The sequence below is a fragment of the Lagopus leucura genome, unplaced genomic scaffold, assembly GCF_019238085.1.
Source record: "Lagopus leucura isolate 7727_CA_CO unplaced genomic scaffold, USGS_WTPT01 Super-Scaffold_100019, whole genome shotgun sequence".
In the NCBI taxonomy this organism is placed as follows: Eukaryota; Metazoa; Chordata; class Aves; order Galliformes; family Phasianidae; genus Lagopus; species Lagopus leucura.
In genome coordinates, this window is record NW_024962273.1 from 9942571 (window position 1) to 9960639 (window position 18069).

Genomic DNA, 18069 nt, shown 5'->3' on the forward strand with positions numbered 1-18069 from the left:
TTGATGTGAGACAGCTTGTAGCGCTTCTACCACTGTCAGAGAGCACAAGAACAACAGCTGCAGATTCCCTTGCATAATTTAGCTGTCTGCATTGCAGACATCTGGTGGGAAATCATCCACAAATTTGGCAGGGAGGGTTCAAACAACGATGGAAGCTTTTTCTCCCCCATAATCACAGGTACGTGTTTCAAGATGGGTTGGATCCATGTTCACTTAACAGTTGCAACAGTTCACAGAGCTTGGCTGCTTTTGACCCAGGCTATGAGAACACAGAGGAACTAGGAAGATGGAAGCATAAGGAAGTGCTTCAGTGTTTTGGGGCAGTGCTGTGTCCCACGTGCAGAGCTGCTGGCACTAAGGCAAACATCAGCCCTGCCTGAATCGCCACCAAGGGATTCTTATGGACACAGTGAGACCCCTAGGAGGGCATGGGAATTACCTGACCCTGCCTGTGCAGAAGGATGCACACAGAGCCAGCCGAGCTTCTGCTACTCTGTATCTGATCACCTTGGCTATAGAGGTGAAAGCACTTGAGATCCAATTCTTGATCATCTTTTATCCATGCTGGCAGAATTATTTTCCTCAGCCTCGCTGAAACAGCTCAGCAGATTTGCTCTAGAGAGTTAAAGTGCAAGATAGTAGGATTTTTTTCCTCCAAAAAGACAATCAAATCACTGCATTATTTAAGGCAAATCACATTAAGTGACAACCGCGTTCACAAAGCGTACCCTCCAGGAGCCCCACCTGTGCTCAAGCCAACCCCAGCCCCAGCAGAAGGGCTATCTGCAGCCAGCAGCACACCTAGCAAACGTAAGCTTGGGGCAGAGGAGGAAGTAACACAGTACAATCTCACACACAGGGACCAAGGGAACATAATTCTTACAACCTCCTGCATAACACATACCTCCACTGTGGTTGTGCTGGAGCACGTGTTCTTCTGACGTAAAGGCTCAGGGGAGAGGGTGGATACTCTTTTGAAGGCAAACTTCAGCCACAGGCTGCTATCTCTGCTCCATCTCACCCTCAGAGTCATTTCTTTGTATTTAACCCTACAAGGATCCCCAGAGGAGCTGGGCTTCCGGAGTTAACTTTGGAAAAATATACTCCTGTCTTCCATAGCACCAAGACATGCACAGCAAAGCCCTCTAGCTAATCGCTGTCTTTATTTAACATGAACTAACAACAAAAATATCACACTGTTCCTCATTTCCATTCCAAATCTGGCTTCAGCTTCCAGCTGTTGGAGATTACACAGCACTTACACAGGCTCTTAGCCAAAGCTATATGGTGCAATCAGTAGGAGTCAGTGTTGGGAGACAATGGTGCCTCCTACCATCCCCTCGGGAGGAAAAGAAGGTGGATCAGCTGGCATCAGGAGATAGGAATTACACTTCCTACATCAGCTTAGAGGAACATGGTCCTGTGAGTAGGTGTTGAAAATTAATCTCATACTGCAATGTGAAAGAGAGACAACAGCACAGCTGCCTGAAGGTGAAATTATTGAGAATTTATGAAAAGTACCACCAGAAGGATTCCTTCTCAGTTGCAATATATTTATTCAATTTCCAAAAAATATCCCCCCTTCTCCATTCCAAGACGATCAACAAAATTTTATTCTAGGGAGAGAAGTCGCAGAGCTCACACCCCCACACCACCAAGGAAGATCTTATGTTCTCAACTTAGCCATGAAAACACTAAAGAGCTGAGGTTAGACAAAACAGCAATGACCACCCAGTTCAGCAAAACAGTATAGCAAATAAGAGCATAGGATGCAATTAGTACTAAAAACAATAATAGCAAAATGGATGCAAAATTGAGATCTCCATAGGAAATGATATCCCAACACACTGAAGATTGATTGAAGGGTGTAAAGCTTTAAAGCAATGGTCAACATTAGCTTTACAGAAGTTACCTATAGAACGTTAGTTAACAAAGTTACCTACAGAAGGCAAGTATCAGGAAGGGATACTGCATACAACACAAACCTTCTGTCCAAAATGAGAGCAAAAACAGTTACCTGCTGAAATGCATTCACCCATTGAATGTAGCAGTGGTGTGCTGGAATGCTCACTAACCACAAGTGGTCAGGGCCCAGAAGATGCCTTCATCACCAGTACAACACCCCAGTTGTGAACCCAGGGTTCATTTATTAACAACTCAAAGACGGCAACACTTGCTGATTCACCCACTGAAAGGGCACAAGGAAATGACAGGCAAGAAATCTTTCACCGCAGGTTTCTCTGTCCATTATCCACGCTGTAAAGTTAGCTCCTGCTCTGTCTTCCATAAGATAAAAAGATTTCAAGTCATTAAGTATTTAGGAAGATAAATTTGATAATGAAAACTTTGCTGGTAATGACTGAAGTGGCAGAGATATTTGTAAGGCCCTTTCCAAATGAGAACTCTGCATAATATATTAAGCTCATCCAGGCAAGGAAATTAATTTACTTCAGAAGAAATAAACCTGGTGGCTTAATTCTTATAACTAATTCTCACTGTTAACTGGTCATTATAGGTAAGCAAAGTAAACCTATAAAAATAAATTATGCCTCACTCCTATTAGAACTTAATGTAAGAGCTCTGATGCTTATGAGTATGCTGGGGTCAACTTTGCAGGACAGTCACCTAACCCACACACACAAAGAAGGACCTTAACTGGACACAAAGATCAGCTGAAATTACTAAAGCCTTTTAAAAGGTCACTCAGCAAGAACAAGGTGAGATACCCAGCCCCACTTAAACCATAAGGACTTCTTAGGAGAGAAGGAAGGCTGCAGAAAGGAGGAAAACGGGGCTGCAAATCCCCAAACAAACTAAATGTTCCTGTCACAACACCTGACATATGTTTACAGGAAGATCTTTTCTTGATTGGAATGGCCTTCATAAATGTCTTCCTAACAGAGAAAATAATTGCTTTATATCAGACACAAATGTTCAGCAATATGGGTCAAAGCAAGGAACTAAACTTTTACATCTCTAGGCCAAGGCTATCATTTTCTATCACTGGATCATCCTCTTTATGACTTTACCCTGCTCAAAGAGCACAAACTGCTTCAAAAAGAATGTTCTTATACAAACAGCATGCTGCAATATCAAAAGTCTGACACAGAAGAGAAAACAGAGTCTGTCCTTACCATCCTCGCCCTTTTCATTAGATATCTTATCAAGTTTTATTGCACAACCTACTTACTAGGATTTTTATATTCTCCATACTCCTGTTTATATTAAGTGCCACTAAAAGTCATATTGATTTTTTTTTTAAAATGTTTAAGCCCCAAGAAATGTAGCTGGGATGGTTGTCAAGAAAAATAATCCATGCCAGGTTCTTCATTTTATCAATTTGCTGCATTTTCAGAACTCACGTTTAAGCATGCTCCTAAAAATCTCCACTGAAAATCATTGCTATAATTACTTTAATGAGGCAGGTCACTGCACTGAACTACTTGCACTCCCCAACATTTCTTACGGTGATATTCACATACACAGAAGTACTACACATCAAGCACCATCCTACCATAGACTTGTATGCTTTAAATATCGATGAACTTGGTGCGAGCGTCCCAGTCCTCAACATTCTGAAACCAACAACACTCAGAAGCTGTTCACTTCACTGGAAGCCACGTATTTACCCCTTTTCTATGAAGAACGTATCTGTTAATGGAGCCTGCCAGCTGAGTGCGTACATTCAATGAACAGAAAGTTGGCACAATTTACACTTATCCAGGGAATGTGTTTATTATATATGCCATTAAAAATGCATTAAGGCAGCATTAAAAGGTAACACCTACAGGATGCAATGAGTCAGGAAACATTACACTGAAACTGAAAATGATCTCTTCACCTCAGTATCCAGACTTTCAGAAGAGCAACATTCATCATCCCAGTGCCCCAGCACGACAATTCCATCTTTCAGAGACTAGGGCATTCAACCTCTCCCCATCCCACCCTGACATCTGCCTTGGTTCACCAAACTGAGCACGGCTATGACCAACTAATGGTTCATAATGTTAACAAGAAAGTCTGTCCTGTCCGAAACTTTCTCTAATTACTGTAAGAACAAAGAGAGTATTTTCTCTAGGAGGAGCAGGAGCAAGCCCACAGCACACACCTTGACACACGCAGATCTTCTGGATGAAGCACAGCTTCATCAGTTGGATATGGCTTCTGTTAAACTCACAGCTTGCCTTATACTCTTACGGGCCTCTTGTAATCCCTTCAGACTACAGCAACATAGCACAGAACTGCTTGCCTTCATTTCCTTCTGATTACAGCATTAGTGAATAACCAACACAATTCTTTTCAAAGCCCTGCCTGTACAGAAAGTGCAAGTTAAAAAGCAGAGCTCATACACAAGGTTGGATTGTCAAAGCTTATAAAGACCCTTCAGGAAACTAAAGCAGCTTCCTGACCAAAGCCCACATCCTCGCAAGCTTTTGACTCCCAGCCCCCTGCCATTCCCAGGGGTAAACCATGTTCTGAAGACTCCTCAACTTCTGCTGCAATAACGAGCCCGTCACACAAAGCTGTATTCATAACTACAGACCTGGAAACAACAGCACAGGTGTGGAGAGATACTGGTGTAGACCCTACTTTTGTTGCTCATGGGAAACCACCTACGAAACTAAGCAATGGAGACTGCCAACATTTTGTCTTAGAAGTCACTCCTATGTCAGATACAGCCACGTCAAATAAAAAAATAGAAGATATTTCCCTCCATTCCACATTCAGTGCTGCTATTTGGATAACCCACATGCCTTTAACCTTTATTGGTACAACTGCAGTGGTTTACATTTAGAAAAACAAACATCTTTGAAATAGGAATTAGCACGGAAAAACTTGAGAAGATCATATTTACTTATTTATTACAAGCTGCCAATGCTACACTGCTGCTGACCTGTGCTCAAAGAGCTTTTTCTTTTATTATTTTTTTTTTAGGCTACACAATAAATTAATTCCTCAGCCTTTTCAACTTGTGGTCTCACTGCTGAGGCTGCCAATAGCTGCACCAATTAGCACTAGCTGCAGTGGTAGCTTGCTTTCATGAAGACCTTTCATAAGGAACCAGTGGGGGTCTGAAAGGGAGACTTATTTATAGTTGTAAAACCCAGTTTGTTTTTTTTTTTTAAAGCAGGCTTGATTTTGTGTGCACATTTTGGTTTTTGCTTTACTTTAAATATAAAGTGAGCAATAGACTCCCATGTCCTAATCTCACCACACGCAGCAGGAAGAAAGAAACCCAACTCCCACTGACACCAATGACAGTGCTCTGTCATGGAGAGATCCAAGCCTGCTGTTTGGTTTGAAGCTGGAGGCCTTCATCTTGAACTGGGCTAATCGGTTGGCATTCTTAGTAATGAGTCCCCAAAGTAGCTTAAAACCTTGGAGTTTAATGTATGGGAAGGAGGAGGGAAGGGAAGGAGGGTGTGAAGAGGAGTTTTTCCAAATCTAAATTGATAAAACAGCTTCCAGCACAATTAAAAACGAGCACAGCTGAATAGTTGGCTTTGGAGAACACTAACAGTGTAATTTATCAGGCTGGTTTATAAAAGGAGAGAAAATATCTAAGGACAGAAAAGGAATTTCTCAGATATTTCAACAACACATCAAGACTGTAATGCTTTTTATCAAGATTTATTCTTCCCTCCCTTCTACTAGGAGGGAGCAATAGGAGGTAATGGCACAGCTGCATCTCCAAAGCAGTTTCCAAGAACAAATTAAGGAGCAAAGAAAAAATAAGCTGTGTGTTCCTTGCCTGCCTTCCTTATCAAGGAAAGAAAACAGCAACAGCTTCAGTATCCCACTTTGCTTTTCCTAGCTTTACACTCTGCAGCTATAACTTATACAGTGCCTACTTCTTAGGACTTATAAGTGTCCTTATAGACACTTTTAAAAACCACTGCTGAATTGGATTTAATTTCAATGCAAGATTTCAAACACCTTTCAGTAGCATTTGAATCAACTTATAAGCAACTTAGTTTGGGTTATTTTGTGCAAAATTCAGATCTTGGGTTGGGGCACAAAGATGGAAAAAATATGGAACAGGAAATTATTATTATTTTTCTTTTATTTGACAAAAACCAGTCTGAAAGACTGCAAGCTGCACTAATTTGGCAAATATTTTGGGCAGTGTTATTTTAAAACTAGCATTTGACTCAGCAGTTTGATGGGGACAACTGAAAATAAACAGGACTCTTCTGCACTGAAGTGGTTCAGGAACATTTTAAGTCCCAGTGAGTCCCTGTGTCACTAAGCATTCAGAAACATTTGACTGGCAGCATCGCTTAAATTTGGAGACACTCAGCACCCAGCTGTCATCTCAGGCATCTAAATAAACTGATCAGCATATAGCATGGATATCAAGAGGCACAGACAGACATGGAGTGCTTATTTTCACTGCTACCAGAAAGCTACGATGAGCTGTCTTTATTGAGGCTGTGGTACAGCTGTAGTACACCTTTGTTTGGTGTGATGCATATTCTTTTAGAGACTGAACTGTTACTACCGAATAAGGCCAATTCAAGCAACAACTCCAAAACCTCCAGGGCAAAGGGCCATTTATTTGCTCTCCATTTGTAGAGCGCTACATTGGAGATTTCAGTTTATAACCAAATTCTCTTCTGTGACAAGTAGCAACACAGAAGACCCACTTGGAATGTCTGCAAGATCAGTCACCTTCATCAACAGTTTTGCATGACATGAGCAGCAAAGCTGAGTAAACCCTCAGGATGTCTGGATGCACCCAGGATAATCATATGCTTACCACCAGCATTTATAAAATTTCAACATAATTCTCAAGGAGGAAGGAACACAATGCTTGCCTGCTCTTCGGCAGTGACTGAGGAAACGTGCCTTCAGATTCTTAGCTCCTTGAGTTGCTGCTGACCTTTGCTAAATGCTCAGCTTTGCTGAACATCCTCTTAAAATCTATACAAAGGAGTTTCAGAAGGTTAAAAGTCCTACTGCGCCCCCAATGACCTGCAAAATGAAAGCAGGACAAACTCATCCCACCTGCATTCACCCATGATTCTCAGGGCCAGCAGCAGCTACCCAAAGCAGCACATCTTCTGTTTGGTGGCTGTGCTACATCACTGCAGGAAAGGTGTAAGGCCTCTGAGAGCAAGAGGTGCAAGCTGCATTCGACAAACATTCCTGATACGTTTAACTCAGACACAGCTGCTGTAGCTGAACTTGGTTACACACCAGGTCTCATTTCACATAACGCTGCAACACTTCTAATTGGGCTACTGAGCACAGCTGATTGTGAATCATGATGGCATGGTCCTCAGGGATGACCATTAGTAGCCGCAGGCATTGGGACCCAATTGGTCGCATTCATCACAGCACCTAATTCTGCAGTTCACAGCTATTTACTATGAATACGTTCAGCTCAAGTGCACCTTCAGCACTTGCAGCTTCCATTTTCCCCACATGCATCTTAACATTACAGTATATTAATGCGCTGGCTCTCTGACTATGAAATTGTAATTAAAGCATCACTGAAATAATTCTGCCTCTCCAAAACACAGGATTTATAACATGTTAAAAAAGTCCATGTTTATCCTGCATGGGGACACAGCACTCTAAGTCCTTGCTAACGATGAAATGCCTTTGTTTAGTCTTAGTTATAAAGAAATATATCCCAAGTTCTGGGCCTATCTTATATGTGTTTCGATTTTTTTTTTAATTAAGTCATATTGTTTTAGAAAAAACTCTCATGTTCTCAGCCACAAAATTTAAAACAAGTACAACATCCTCCATTTGTATTGCTTTCTCTTTTTTCCTAGAGCAATTTATCTCCTATTATTCCTAAGGTGACTCCATTAACAAAATTAAGTGCTCTGAGAAGGTCTTTTAATCACAGTAAATCACATTAATAACTACTCATGATGGCTGTCTGTCATTAATTAGTTTGTAAGCCTTGCACCCTCTACTGAGGTTGCCCATGAGGATTGTTCCAATCACAGACCATTTACAAATTTACAAGATGGATCCTGCACGTAGGCACACCACCACCACTTCAATGAAAATAAAACATATTGAGTTATTCATGCCCTAAATATTCAAGTTTCATTTAAAATTGAGTTTTCTGGTACGTAACATTCTTTAGTTCAATTCTGAGCAGCCGGAACACGTTGTCAGGAGACTGCAACAGTTCTGCTCAGCATTTAATACAGCACATGCCAAAGTATTGCTGCACCTTAGCACAGAACACTCAGCTGCACATGCTTCTCCTCCCCAAATGGGTCACATAACTCCTAAAACTGTGTCACTTGTACTATAGAGGATATTAACAAAATAAACATAAGAACTGAGCAGAGCTCTGTTCGGATTTAAAACTAACTTGAATTTACTACAAAATTAGATCATACCTGCAGGTATTCATTTATTTTTAATCTGGCTTCCTAAAGGAATAAGGTTTACAGGACCAACTTTCGATTTCTTCCCTCCTCTCTGCCTCCTCCTAAATAGATTATTGAACTCCTTTGCCACATTACAAACTCAGAAAAACAACAATTCTTTCAAATACTAATAAATCCCCATAAAAATCTGCGGTTAAACAAAGAAGACCCTTATCCTTTGTGCACAGAGGAAAAGGGAAGCTCAGTCGTTACACTCCTGCCTGGCAGCAGCTGCTCTGCAGCCCAGAGGAGCAGCAGCCGGCACTGTCTCTTGCACGCTGGGGTGTGCAGAAAGCTGGGGGAAGGAAGGATTTGGGTAACGAAGGGGAACCCTAAGCAAAGCATGCCCCATCAGTTCTGCTACTTGTACTTTGGTTTTCAGACCAGGCATTAATCTCCAGACCTGCCTTCATTATTACAAACAATCCAATGAACACAGCAACAAAACAGCAGTCATCTGCTTCCGTGGATCAAATGGCCAGACATTTCATCAGGCAGAGGAAATTTGTTATGCTGTGTTTTCCAAGCAAGTCTTATGAGCAGACCTTCAAAAGAGGCATTTAGGTGCTAAATCCTGCTGACTTGAAGGGAAGCAGGATTTTAGCCTCTGTGCCAAGACCCTCGGTTGTTTGACTATGAGCACGCAGCCTACCTCCAGACTGCTACCCTTTCAGTTTTTGCCTGAAAAAATGACCATCTCATCCAAGTGCAAATGGCAGCACCAGCAGCCAGAGGAGACAGAAGTCACGTACCATCCAATGCAGCAGATCTGAGCCTGAACTTTTAGCTAAAGATACAAAGAACTGGTAGAACCAGCTACACAGCTGTAACAAGTTACATCGTTTGCATGCAAACAATGCAATCCTCCACATCAACCCAGAGGATACAAGATACAGGAGAGCAACATGACTGGAACAGCTTGGAGGGCAATACCTTAGGGCAACCTGTTGCATTTTGCACCAGAAAAATTAACCTCATTCATTCTCAGCCAAAAAGCCATTAAGATCACTATCAGTCAGTTTTCAAAAGACTTTCTGAATTTACATAACTTACTAGCACCCTTCAGCAAAATACATAATGACCATCACCCTCTACTTTACCAGAGAATGAACTGTGGCTGCAAACAAAGACTTAAGAGCTCACAGATCTCAAGTAGCTCAAACAACCAGAGCGCTGCCTTGAAAGCAAGTAGCACAGAAGACAAGCTGAAAATCAGGGATACAAAAAATAGGGATAATCTTACAAAACAATGTTGATCTAACTACTTAAGCTTTATGACACTCTTGAATTATAATAGACAGCCTACAAAATACCTCTTCCAGCAGCACATCTCTGCCCTAAACTTAAAATCAGCAACTTTACAAACACATCGTACCTTGTGCGCTTCAGAAACAAGAAATGCCTGGACTTTGATTTTATGGCCCTGTGAAACCTACACAACAAATTGTCATTGATTTTGTTTGCAAGCATTTGGATCAGAGTACAGAATAGAAAAAGCAAACTCACATGGTGCATGGAACATCACTAGGACAGATGAATGATCTTTTATAAACTTGTCGAAGTCCTCATCGGTCAGGTGATAAACTACATTTTCCTCATCTGCCCAGGGAATCTCCGGAGCCTGTGGCTGAGGTGCCTGTGGGCTACAAGACAAACAGACACAGCTGAAAAGCAGCTCGTTGATGCTGAGAGGAATTTTAGCAAGTCTGACTGCAAGGAACTACCTTTGTGCAAATGGTCACAGAGGTCTGACATAGTAACCCTACTGAGCAGCTTCCATAATTGCTCCCATTCAGAAGTGATAAACGCCAAAACTCAGACAGAATTGAAGGAGAGAGGAAAAACTCCACAAGCGTCTCACAAGGACAGATCAAAAATGGAAGGGGACAGAACGAAGAGATAACCAGATTGCTTGGTTATTACATTATAAAAATCAGATGTGTTTTTCTATTACTCTTTCAGCCTTCCCAGCAGGAGACTCCCTTTCTCAAAGCACTCACACTTAGCAGTTCACAAGAGTCACTGCAAATGAAAGAGAAAAGCAGCGTGCAGAAACAGCCAATCTAATCAGTCACCTTGAATACTGACAGCACAACCAGGGCCAGCAGAGAAAGGAGGAGCTGCAATGCTGGAACCAAGGAGCAACATTTACTAGGACATTAACCCAGGAAATCATGGCTTTACCCTGAACAACCCTTTGACCTGGGGAAGCATCTGTCCTCTCCTGACAGTGTCCTCACAAGTCTAATTCAGCAAAGCTACTCAGACTGCATGCTTAATCTAAAAGATAAGTGACATGTTGCACCAACTCCCCTATGATCGTGCATGAGCTTAACCATCTTTCATGGCTGGCAGCCAGGGAGGCTGCTCAAAGACACACTGGTACATCTGGAAACTGAACCTCAGATCCTCTGGACCAGTTCAGTCCACTGAACAATTGCTTTTTTTTCCTATTATCAAGGTACATTATTAAGAAAATTCGGCAGATGTGAATTAAACTGTGTGAACTGACGTATTTATTTAAGCACTGTTCACATAAAGTACACCCAAGCACAGGAACATTTGGAGCCAAACTTTAAAGCTACTTTATCCTTGCCAGGTACAGTAATGAGTCCCAAATATCCCACAGAATTCCTCAAATTCTTTGGCAAAGTACAGGTCTGGCTGTTGCCCCATTCCTCGTGAAAACACATTTGCTACTTTTGATTAAAATGTATTATTGTGTTATCTGTCTGGAACAAGGAGTGGCAAACAGATGATAACTCATTTATTCTGCCTTGCTCATTACCAGGCTGAAAGCCTAGTTTGATAAAAAAAAAAAAAAAAGCAGCAGAGACGCACAAATTCAGATGGCAAGTGCTGTTGATGTAAGCAATCTGCCTGATCCAAGAATATTAAGCAATACATGCAAAACTGCACATCTCTGATGCTGCCTGTAGGATCAACAAACCGAGAAACAAATGTCAAAGGTGACCAAGCAGCTCAAAGAGAAAAAGTAGTAGGTTACCATTCACAAGAGTTTGTAACAGAAATGGCCACAGCACAGGTAGGGTTGTGATGAGTAAGGGGCCATGTCACAAAGTTTACTAGAGCATCACTGCCAAGCCTCTAAGAGACAGAAATAATCCACAGGTAGAAAAATGAAGGCTTCCAGAAAATATCATGACATGATTTATTTGGAAAGAGAGTTGGTTTGAGTTGGCTGAGTATGATGAACATGGACACACCAGCCACAAAGCACCACAAAAGCTGTGTTCAGCAGGGGCTGGCATGACCTATTTCACTAAGGAATCAGTAAAGCAGGGCACAGGATGTTTATTCAAATGGCCCAATTTAAAATGCTGTGCATGCTAATAAGCCTACACAGGAGCTGGTAAGAAGCACCTCAAGGCCTGGAGGAGACAACAACCAAAATCTAAGATGTCATTTAAAATTGAGAGAAGGCACATCCAACGCCTGAAGTCCAAAAATAGGATGACAGAAGTCTGGAAGAGTTATCAAGAGCTAATTGAATTAAGTACAGAGGACAAGTTCTTGCTTTAATTGAGTAGTTAGTGCTAAGGAAAGACCCAAGAGAAGTACATAAAAACAGCAAGAAAACTAAGCAGCTATTGAAGGCAGCAAGAAATTGTCTGGCTTCACTACCATCCAAACTGATGCAGCGGTATGAGAGAGATTAAAAAAGAAATGTGGCACATACAAGATAGCATCTCTCACATTAATAATGCTGTGTTGGATAAAGAGTGTGTGACAGTTTCCCTCCATGCCTCATAAGAACATCTGAAACTCCACAAGATAATAGTCTGCGCCTATTAGGAAGATTAATGGGGGTTAAGGACCTCTAGGCTGATGCATTAGGACGCTTCAACTTAAGGAAGTACCTTCAAAATAACAAAAAAGGCGCCACAGCCCTTCAAACTGGTAAAGCTCTTGCTCTGAGAGTGCATGAAAAACATCCTTTGTACAGTTTAAACAATTCTAACCTTTGTTGTTAACTCTGCAGCCCTATGCTTCAAATCAGCACAGATCAATCGCTTTCAGCATTTAACCCTAAACATTTACAGGGCAAAATAGACAAAGAGGAGACAGAAGAAAACAGTCTCACTTCTGCAGTGTTTAACTAATGTCCACAGAAAATAGGTCATCTCACATGGCACAGCATCTGCTGGATTCCCTTTTGAGAACGCACAGAAAAGGGCACCTGCATGCACAGTACGAAAACAAGTTGGTTTTCCTTGCCATGGACACTCAGGCAGCACTGTGCTCCTGCTGCTCAGCACACCTGCTTGACTGGTCAGCAGCTCCTACTAGAGCCACTTCCTGAGGTCAGCAGCTTCATCTTGGCAGCGGCCTCTATGCTTCAACATCACCACTTGAGAATCATCCAAAGCGACACAGCATGGGAAACCCAGAACTACACCTGACAGCCAGGGAGTTTGGAGACTAAATATTAGATTCTGGGTTTGGTCTTATTGCATGGCTATGCATACAGCTCTCTGCTCGTTTCGTTGTAGTTGTGTTCTCAGAAAAGGGAGCCAGTGTTCCTAACTTAGAAGTGAGGAGACTGCTCAAGACATCAATACTACAGGAAATGACAACAGTAATGATATTAAATTCTAGCTTGAGGTATCTGGTGAGAATTTTAGTATTATACTATTCTGAAATACAAAGGATACGCCTTCTGCAGCTACCTAATCACAATCTCTGGCTTTCCTAAAGCCCTTGCCATACCACTTGAGTATATACCACTATACTATGGATTCCCCAGAGTAATACAGCATTATGCATGTAGTAGATTTACCCTGCATACAGTTTTAATTACAACATTAACTACTAACCAGATTTAAGTATGCATAATTTCCCAGTGTGGCGTCCTCAAAAGTCATATTTATTATACAAAACAGGGGCAAGAAGGCTATTGCTCAGATCATCTTTGGGGAAGCTAATAAGCATTCACTGAACGCTAAGTGAGGACAAACAGCTGCCTTTACCTCTGGACTGCTGGAATATCAGCCAAAGCCCACAGTGGCTTGTTAGCAAAGATTATCATTGGGAAGAGCTTGCAGCTGTTCTGCTTTGCTTTTGTTGTGCTCACTTGCTGTCACAACACCGATAGAAAAGCTCTTCATATTACATGGATTATCTGGATATTATGCAGACATGGGAAAAGCCCACCCCAGACATCTAATGTTTCAAATGTGGTAGCCAAGAGATAAACACATCCTCACAGAACTAAAAAGCATAATATAGTACAGGTGATGAAGTCACATCCTTGCTCTATGGGCTCATCACCTCCTCAGCACTGCTGGAGTTGCCATCCTGGTCATTTCTATTTGAAAGACTGAATGAACTAAATGAAGCTTATAGACCACATCTAAATGTCTCTATCATCCACAGGGCAACACTTGCCTTCAATGATTGTACCTCTAGATGCTAACAGGGATGCTATCTGTCACCACATTTGTGGGTCCCCAACCTTGAACCACCAAACCTACAGCTGCTAAAGACCCTGGGCTACCCAGAACGACTCATACATCCCCATATGGGTGCAGTAAAACATGTCTATTGTAAGCCACTTTTCTTAAGCTATATTATCATAATGGCTTGCAACATTTTCCAAGTTTTCACTTCCTCATACTAGCTTAATTTTAAAAGCATTTCCTTGGCTGCAAGGAACAAGGGAGAACCTTCATAACTCTACAAAACCTGAGAGCTGGAGCTGGCTGCTAAAGGCAATCGTCTATCACTAGACAAGCTCTGCTCCCTCCAGCTGCTCCACCAGCTTCAATGATGTGCTGATTTGCACCATCTGAATACCAACTATTTAGAAAAAGACATACATAAACACACTTGTTCTGTCTCCCTCTCTCAAATTCTATTCCCACATGCTCATTCAGCCCCCCGAATATTTACAACTGCAAATAGCTGCCTTTAGGCAGAAGATGCTTTCAACATCATTCAAGTCACAACAGGAAACACAAACTTTGTGAAAATGACTAGTGATTCAGGGTGCCTTGATCTGCTGCTTGTTTCTGCAAGATACTCTAAAGGCTCCATCCGAAGGCTGAAGAAGCAAAGAAAACTGCACACTTGGCACATACATTTTTTATAAAACAACCAAAGTCAGACCTTTTATGAGACATTAAGTTCAGGCACCCAAGATCACTGGAAATTTAAGTTGGCGTTTTTAACGAAGACAAGATCTGTGCATTTGCATTGATTTCAGTCCAGTCAGTCTCCTATTACAGATGAAATGCAGTTGTAAAATGCAAGGCATGCAAGCTGAAAAACAAACATTAGGCAATCTCTCTGTGCTAGTTCAGCCAATCTCAGCAGGGTAGTCTTGTTTGCTCTTTTGAGCAGAGGGAATGAGGGAGAGATGGCTGATCCTAAACCATTACATTTTGTAAATAATGAAAAGTACATAAAAGGTAGGGTGCATGAAGTTCAGTGCCTTACTTTTTCAGCCACTCTGCTATATCTGCCGCAGTAGCACCGTAGTTCTCAAAATGGAACAGGAACTTTCCTTTCCTATTAAAGCAACAAAACAAGGTTTAGTCCTTGCCTTGAAGATAAGAACATGCAATTATAGTTGAGTGTATGATTTCCAAAAGAGTAGCAAAATAACTGACTCAAAATAGCAGATTGTAGGATATCCACGGACGTTGTATTCTTCCTTTATCCTTTCAAATTCAGCAGAGTAAACGTTCATTCCTGCAAGAACCTGAAAAAACAGAACACAATTATATTGATTCCTACAATGCAGTAGTAACATCACAAAGCAAAACCAAGCAAGCTCTAGGCAGATTCTGATTTAATTCATATTGCTGTAAAACAAGAGGGACTTCATAAAGGCAATGAAGTGTTTCCAATTTTGACCAAGGGAAGACAGAGCAATATTTGAGCCTAGTCCATAGAAAACACACACCATTCATCTTGTCACCTACTCATTTCTCTTGCAGAATCTCCATTTCTTTCTATTCACCCACTAACAGAATCACCAAAAGGAAATTCTCTCAATCTCACTACTTGTGCTCTCCTTATGCATTTGTATTTTAAGCTACAATTCTAACTAGATATTTTTCCTCTTCTGCAAGTACACAGCTTGGTTCATACCCAAACACTAACCAGGACACAAGTTCCACCACACTTCTTTGGTTTCCACTCCAGCAACAATTTTACAACCTCAGCTCATATCCAGATCTACCTGACCAAGCACTGGCTTTATCCCAGTTTAAAGCTGCGCTTAATGAATGAAGGGGGGAGGGGAGGTGGGGGAATAGGTGTTACTTCAGTGTAGAAGTAAAACATGGTCCATGAGCCCTGGAAATTCCACCTGGCATTTTAAATATATTAGGTGCCTAACTGGTAGGGTGCAGTGACAGTTGAAACAGCCTTGTCTTACAGATACTTGTAGGGAAGCCGAGCAACTTCACGGACAGTGAAACACAGAGTTGTTCTTCCCTTTCTTCAGGCTCTGTTCCAATCCGCCCTCCAACGCAGCAGTCCACCCCAAGCTCCAGGCTCAGGGCTCTGTGCCCTATTCAACTGCCTTTCAGATTTTTGATCTGAAAATCTGAGGATGGTACTAATTCTGATTTTCCATGGGTGTGAGTTTCACACTGAGGCTGTTCTGCAGCCAACCAGCCAGTTGCCGAGATACAACCTCAAGATTAGCTTAGTTTTAATGGCACTGACAGCTTAAATCATTTCAGCAGCAGGGTTTTAATCCAAACTCCTCCTCCTCCATCCCCCTCCAAAAACAGGATTTTCTTCTTCGAGCTGAAATATCACATCAGAATTTAATACCAGGTTCCTGATGCAGCAAACTGAATAGACCAACCAAATGTGCTCAGAGCCAGCATGAAATAAATCTTACAGAACACAATCCCTGCTTGAAGGTCAACTTTTTCCAAGAGTATGCTGGAAAGTCAGAAGAAGATTCTGTTTTCTTTCACCTATCTTGAGAAAGGCGAAAGGAAAGTTAACTGAGAGGAGTACAGAAGTAGGATCTATTCTGGCTGGTCCAGTCTCTTTGAATTTTCCCTGTAATTCTAAAAATCAGATTGACTTAATTCATTTTAGATACCAAGAATCAATTCTCCCTTTCCCTTACCCTATATGCCACCTCTTGAGGACAGGTAAATTCAACAGGACCAACTGAACTGTGTCCAGCCAGACTGGTGACTGATAAGAGACAAGAACCTGGATTCATACTGGTGTTCATATATCATATGAAGCATAACTGACCCATTACAATGGGATTCATTTTTAACGACAAAAGTTAATGCTTTACCTGGCCTATAATCACATAATTATGTACCATTGAGTCAGGCAGGGGCCATGAGCACACTTTCTACCCAATTCTGGATCCTCCCTCCATACTTAAGTTTAGATGTTTAGCTAATTTGCTTTTAGCAAATGACTGAAAGACTCTAACTGTAATTGAAATTTATTACCTCTTGCAACATCCAGAGCAAACAGGGGATCAGTTTATTCCTTTCATCTCTGCAGTGACATTTGACAGATTTCAACAATTCATCTGCTTCCAAACAAGCTATCTGTAATCTAAATCCATAGCCGGTCACATTTTACAGGACTCTGACGATTCCTGTTCTCCTACAACATTCACACATTGCTTAAAACTCCTTTCAAAAGGGCTGCTTCAGATTTCAGCTTCACATCACCACTTGAAGCCTTCCTAGCGCTAAGTTTAATGGACACATTAACCAAAGCTGATTTTGACTTCAAAAATAAGGGTAGGAGCTTCTAAAGTCTCCAGTTTTTACAAGAAAGAAAAAGACAAGAACCAGAAGAAAGCACTTAAACACACTCAAGCATCTCTTTACTGGGTGAAGCCTTCTGGTGCACTCAAAGTCAACAGAAATTAAGCAGATGAAGTTCTTCGCTGACCACAAGTTCCTCCTTGCATTTGGGCCATAGCGTGCCAGCAACAGACACTCACCAGACCCCACCTGCCACAAATCATGGGAATCTTTTGTGCCAAGAATATAAGTCATCTTCATCTCACTTGGAGCTGCTCTTTTCCAGTGCAGAAAGAAATTGCAAACTCTAAGCATAATACTGAATGTGCCACTCAGCTTTCCTTTCAGCAGCAGTACGGAACATAAAAGGACTAGTCCCAAAAGAATATAACAACTAACAACAGAAACAGTTCACCTTTTCATTTTGTAGGGTCTATGAAATAAGGCACACGGTATTTCATTTTCCTGCTATCTAGTGGTAATAATCACTTTTAAGCCTGGCACATTCTGACAGCTAATGAACAGGTCTGATTAAAAGGCCAAAACTTCACTCCATCCAAACCAATCATAAACTTTGCAGCAATGCCTGATCTGGAGGTCAACGTTGCTTTTGGGCAACGCACAGACAATTTATGATGGGTACAGCACAGTAGATTTTAGAAATTACAAACTCTGTACACATCCCACTCAGAAATCTAATTAGGTCAGATGTAGATGAACAGATACATGTGAAAGACACTGGAGGCAGTGGCATAACCCTCCTTTCTGACATTATCTGTATAGGTGTTCATGCTTCTAATTCCTGTCCACCCACACCTCACAATGGACCTGCCATGCAGGACGGGAGCACCATTCCACAGAAAGCAGCACACCCTCCTCCAAGGAGAGAGGGAATCTCAATGCTG

The 18069-nt window shown here is 41.6% G+C and overlaps 1 protein-coding gene across 1 annotated transcript in view; it reads right to left on the reverse strand.

Annotated features, from left to right (window-relative positions):
• The window catches only part of PDIA5 (protein disulfide isomerase family A member 5), a 99066-nt gene that overhangs the window by 35629 nt on the left and 45368 nt on the right, over positions 1–18069 (reverse strand). The window contains exons 10-12 of the mRNA XM_042877978.1: positions 15032–15123; positions 14859–14930; positions 9906–10042 (exon numbers count right to left, since the gene is read on the reverse strand). Coding sequence (XP_042733912.1) covers positions 9906–10042; positions 14859–14930; positions 15032–15123 — 301 coding nt within the window. The remainder of the gene's footprint in view (positions 1–9905; positions 10043–14858; positions 14931–15031; positions 15124–18069) is intronic.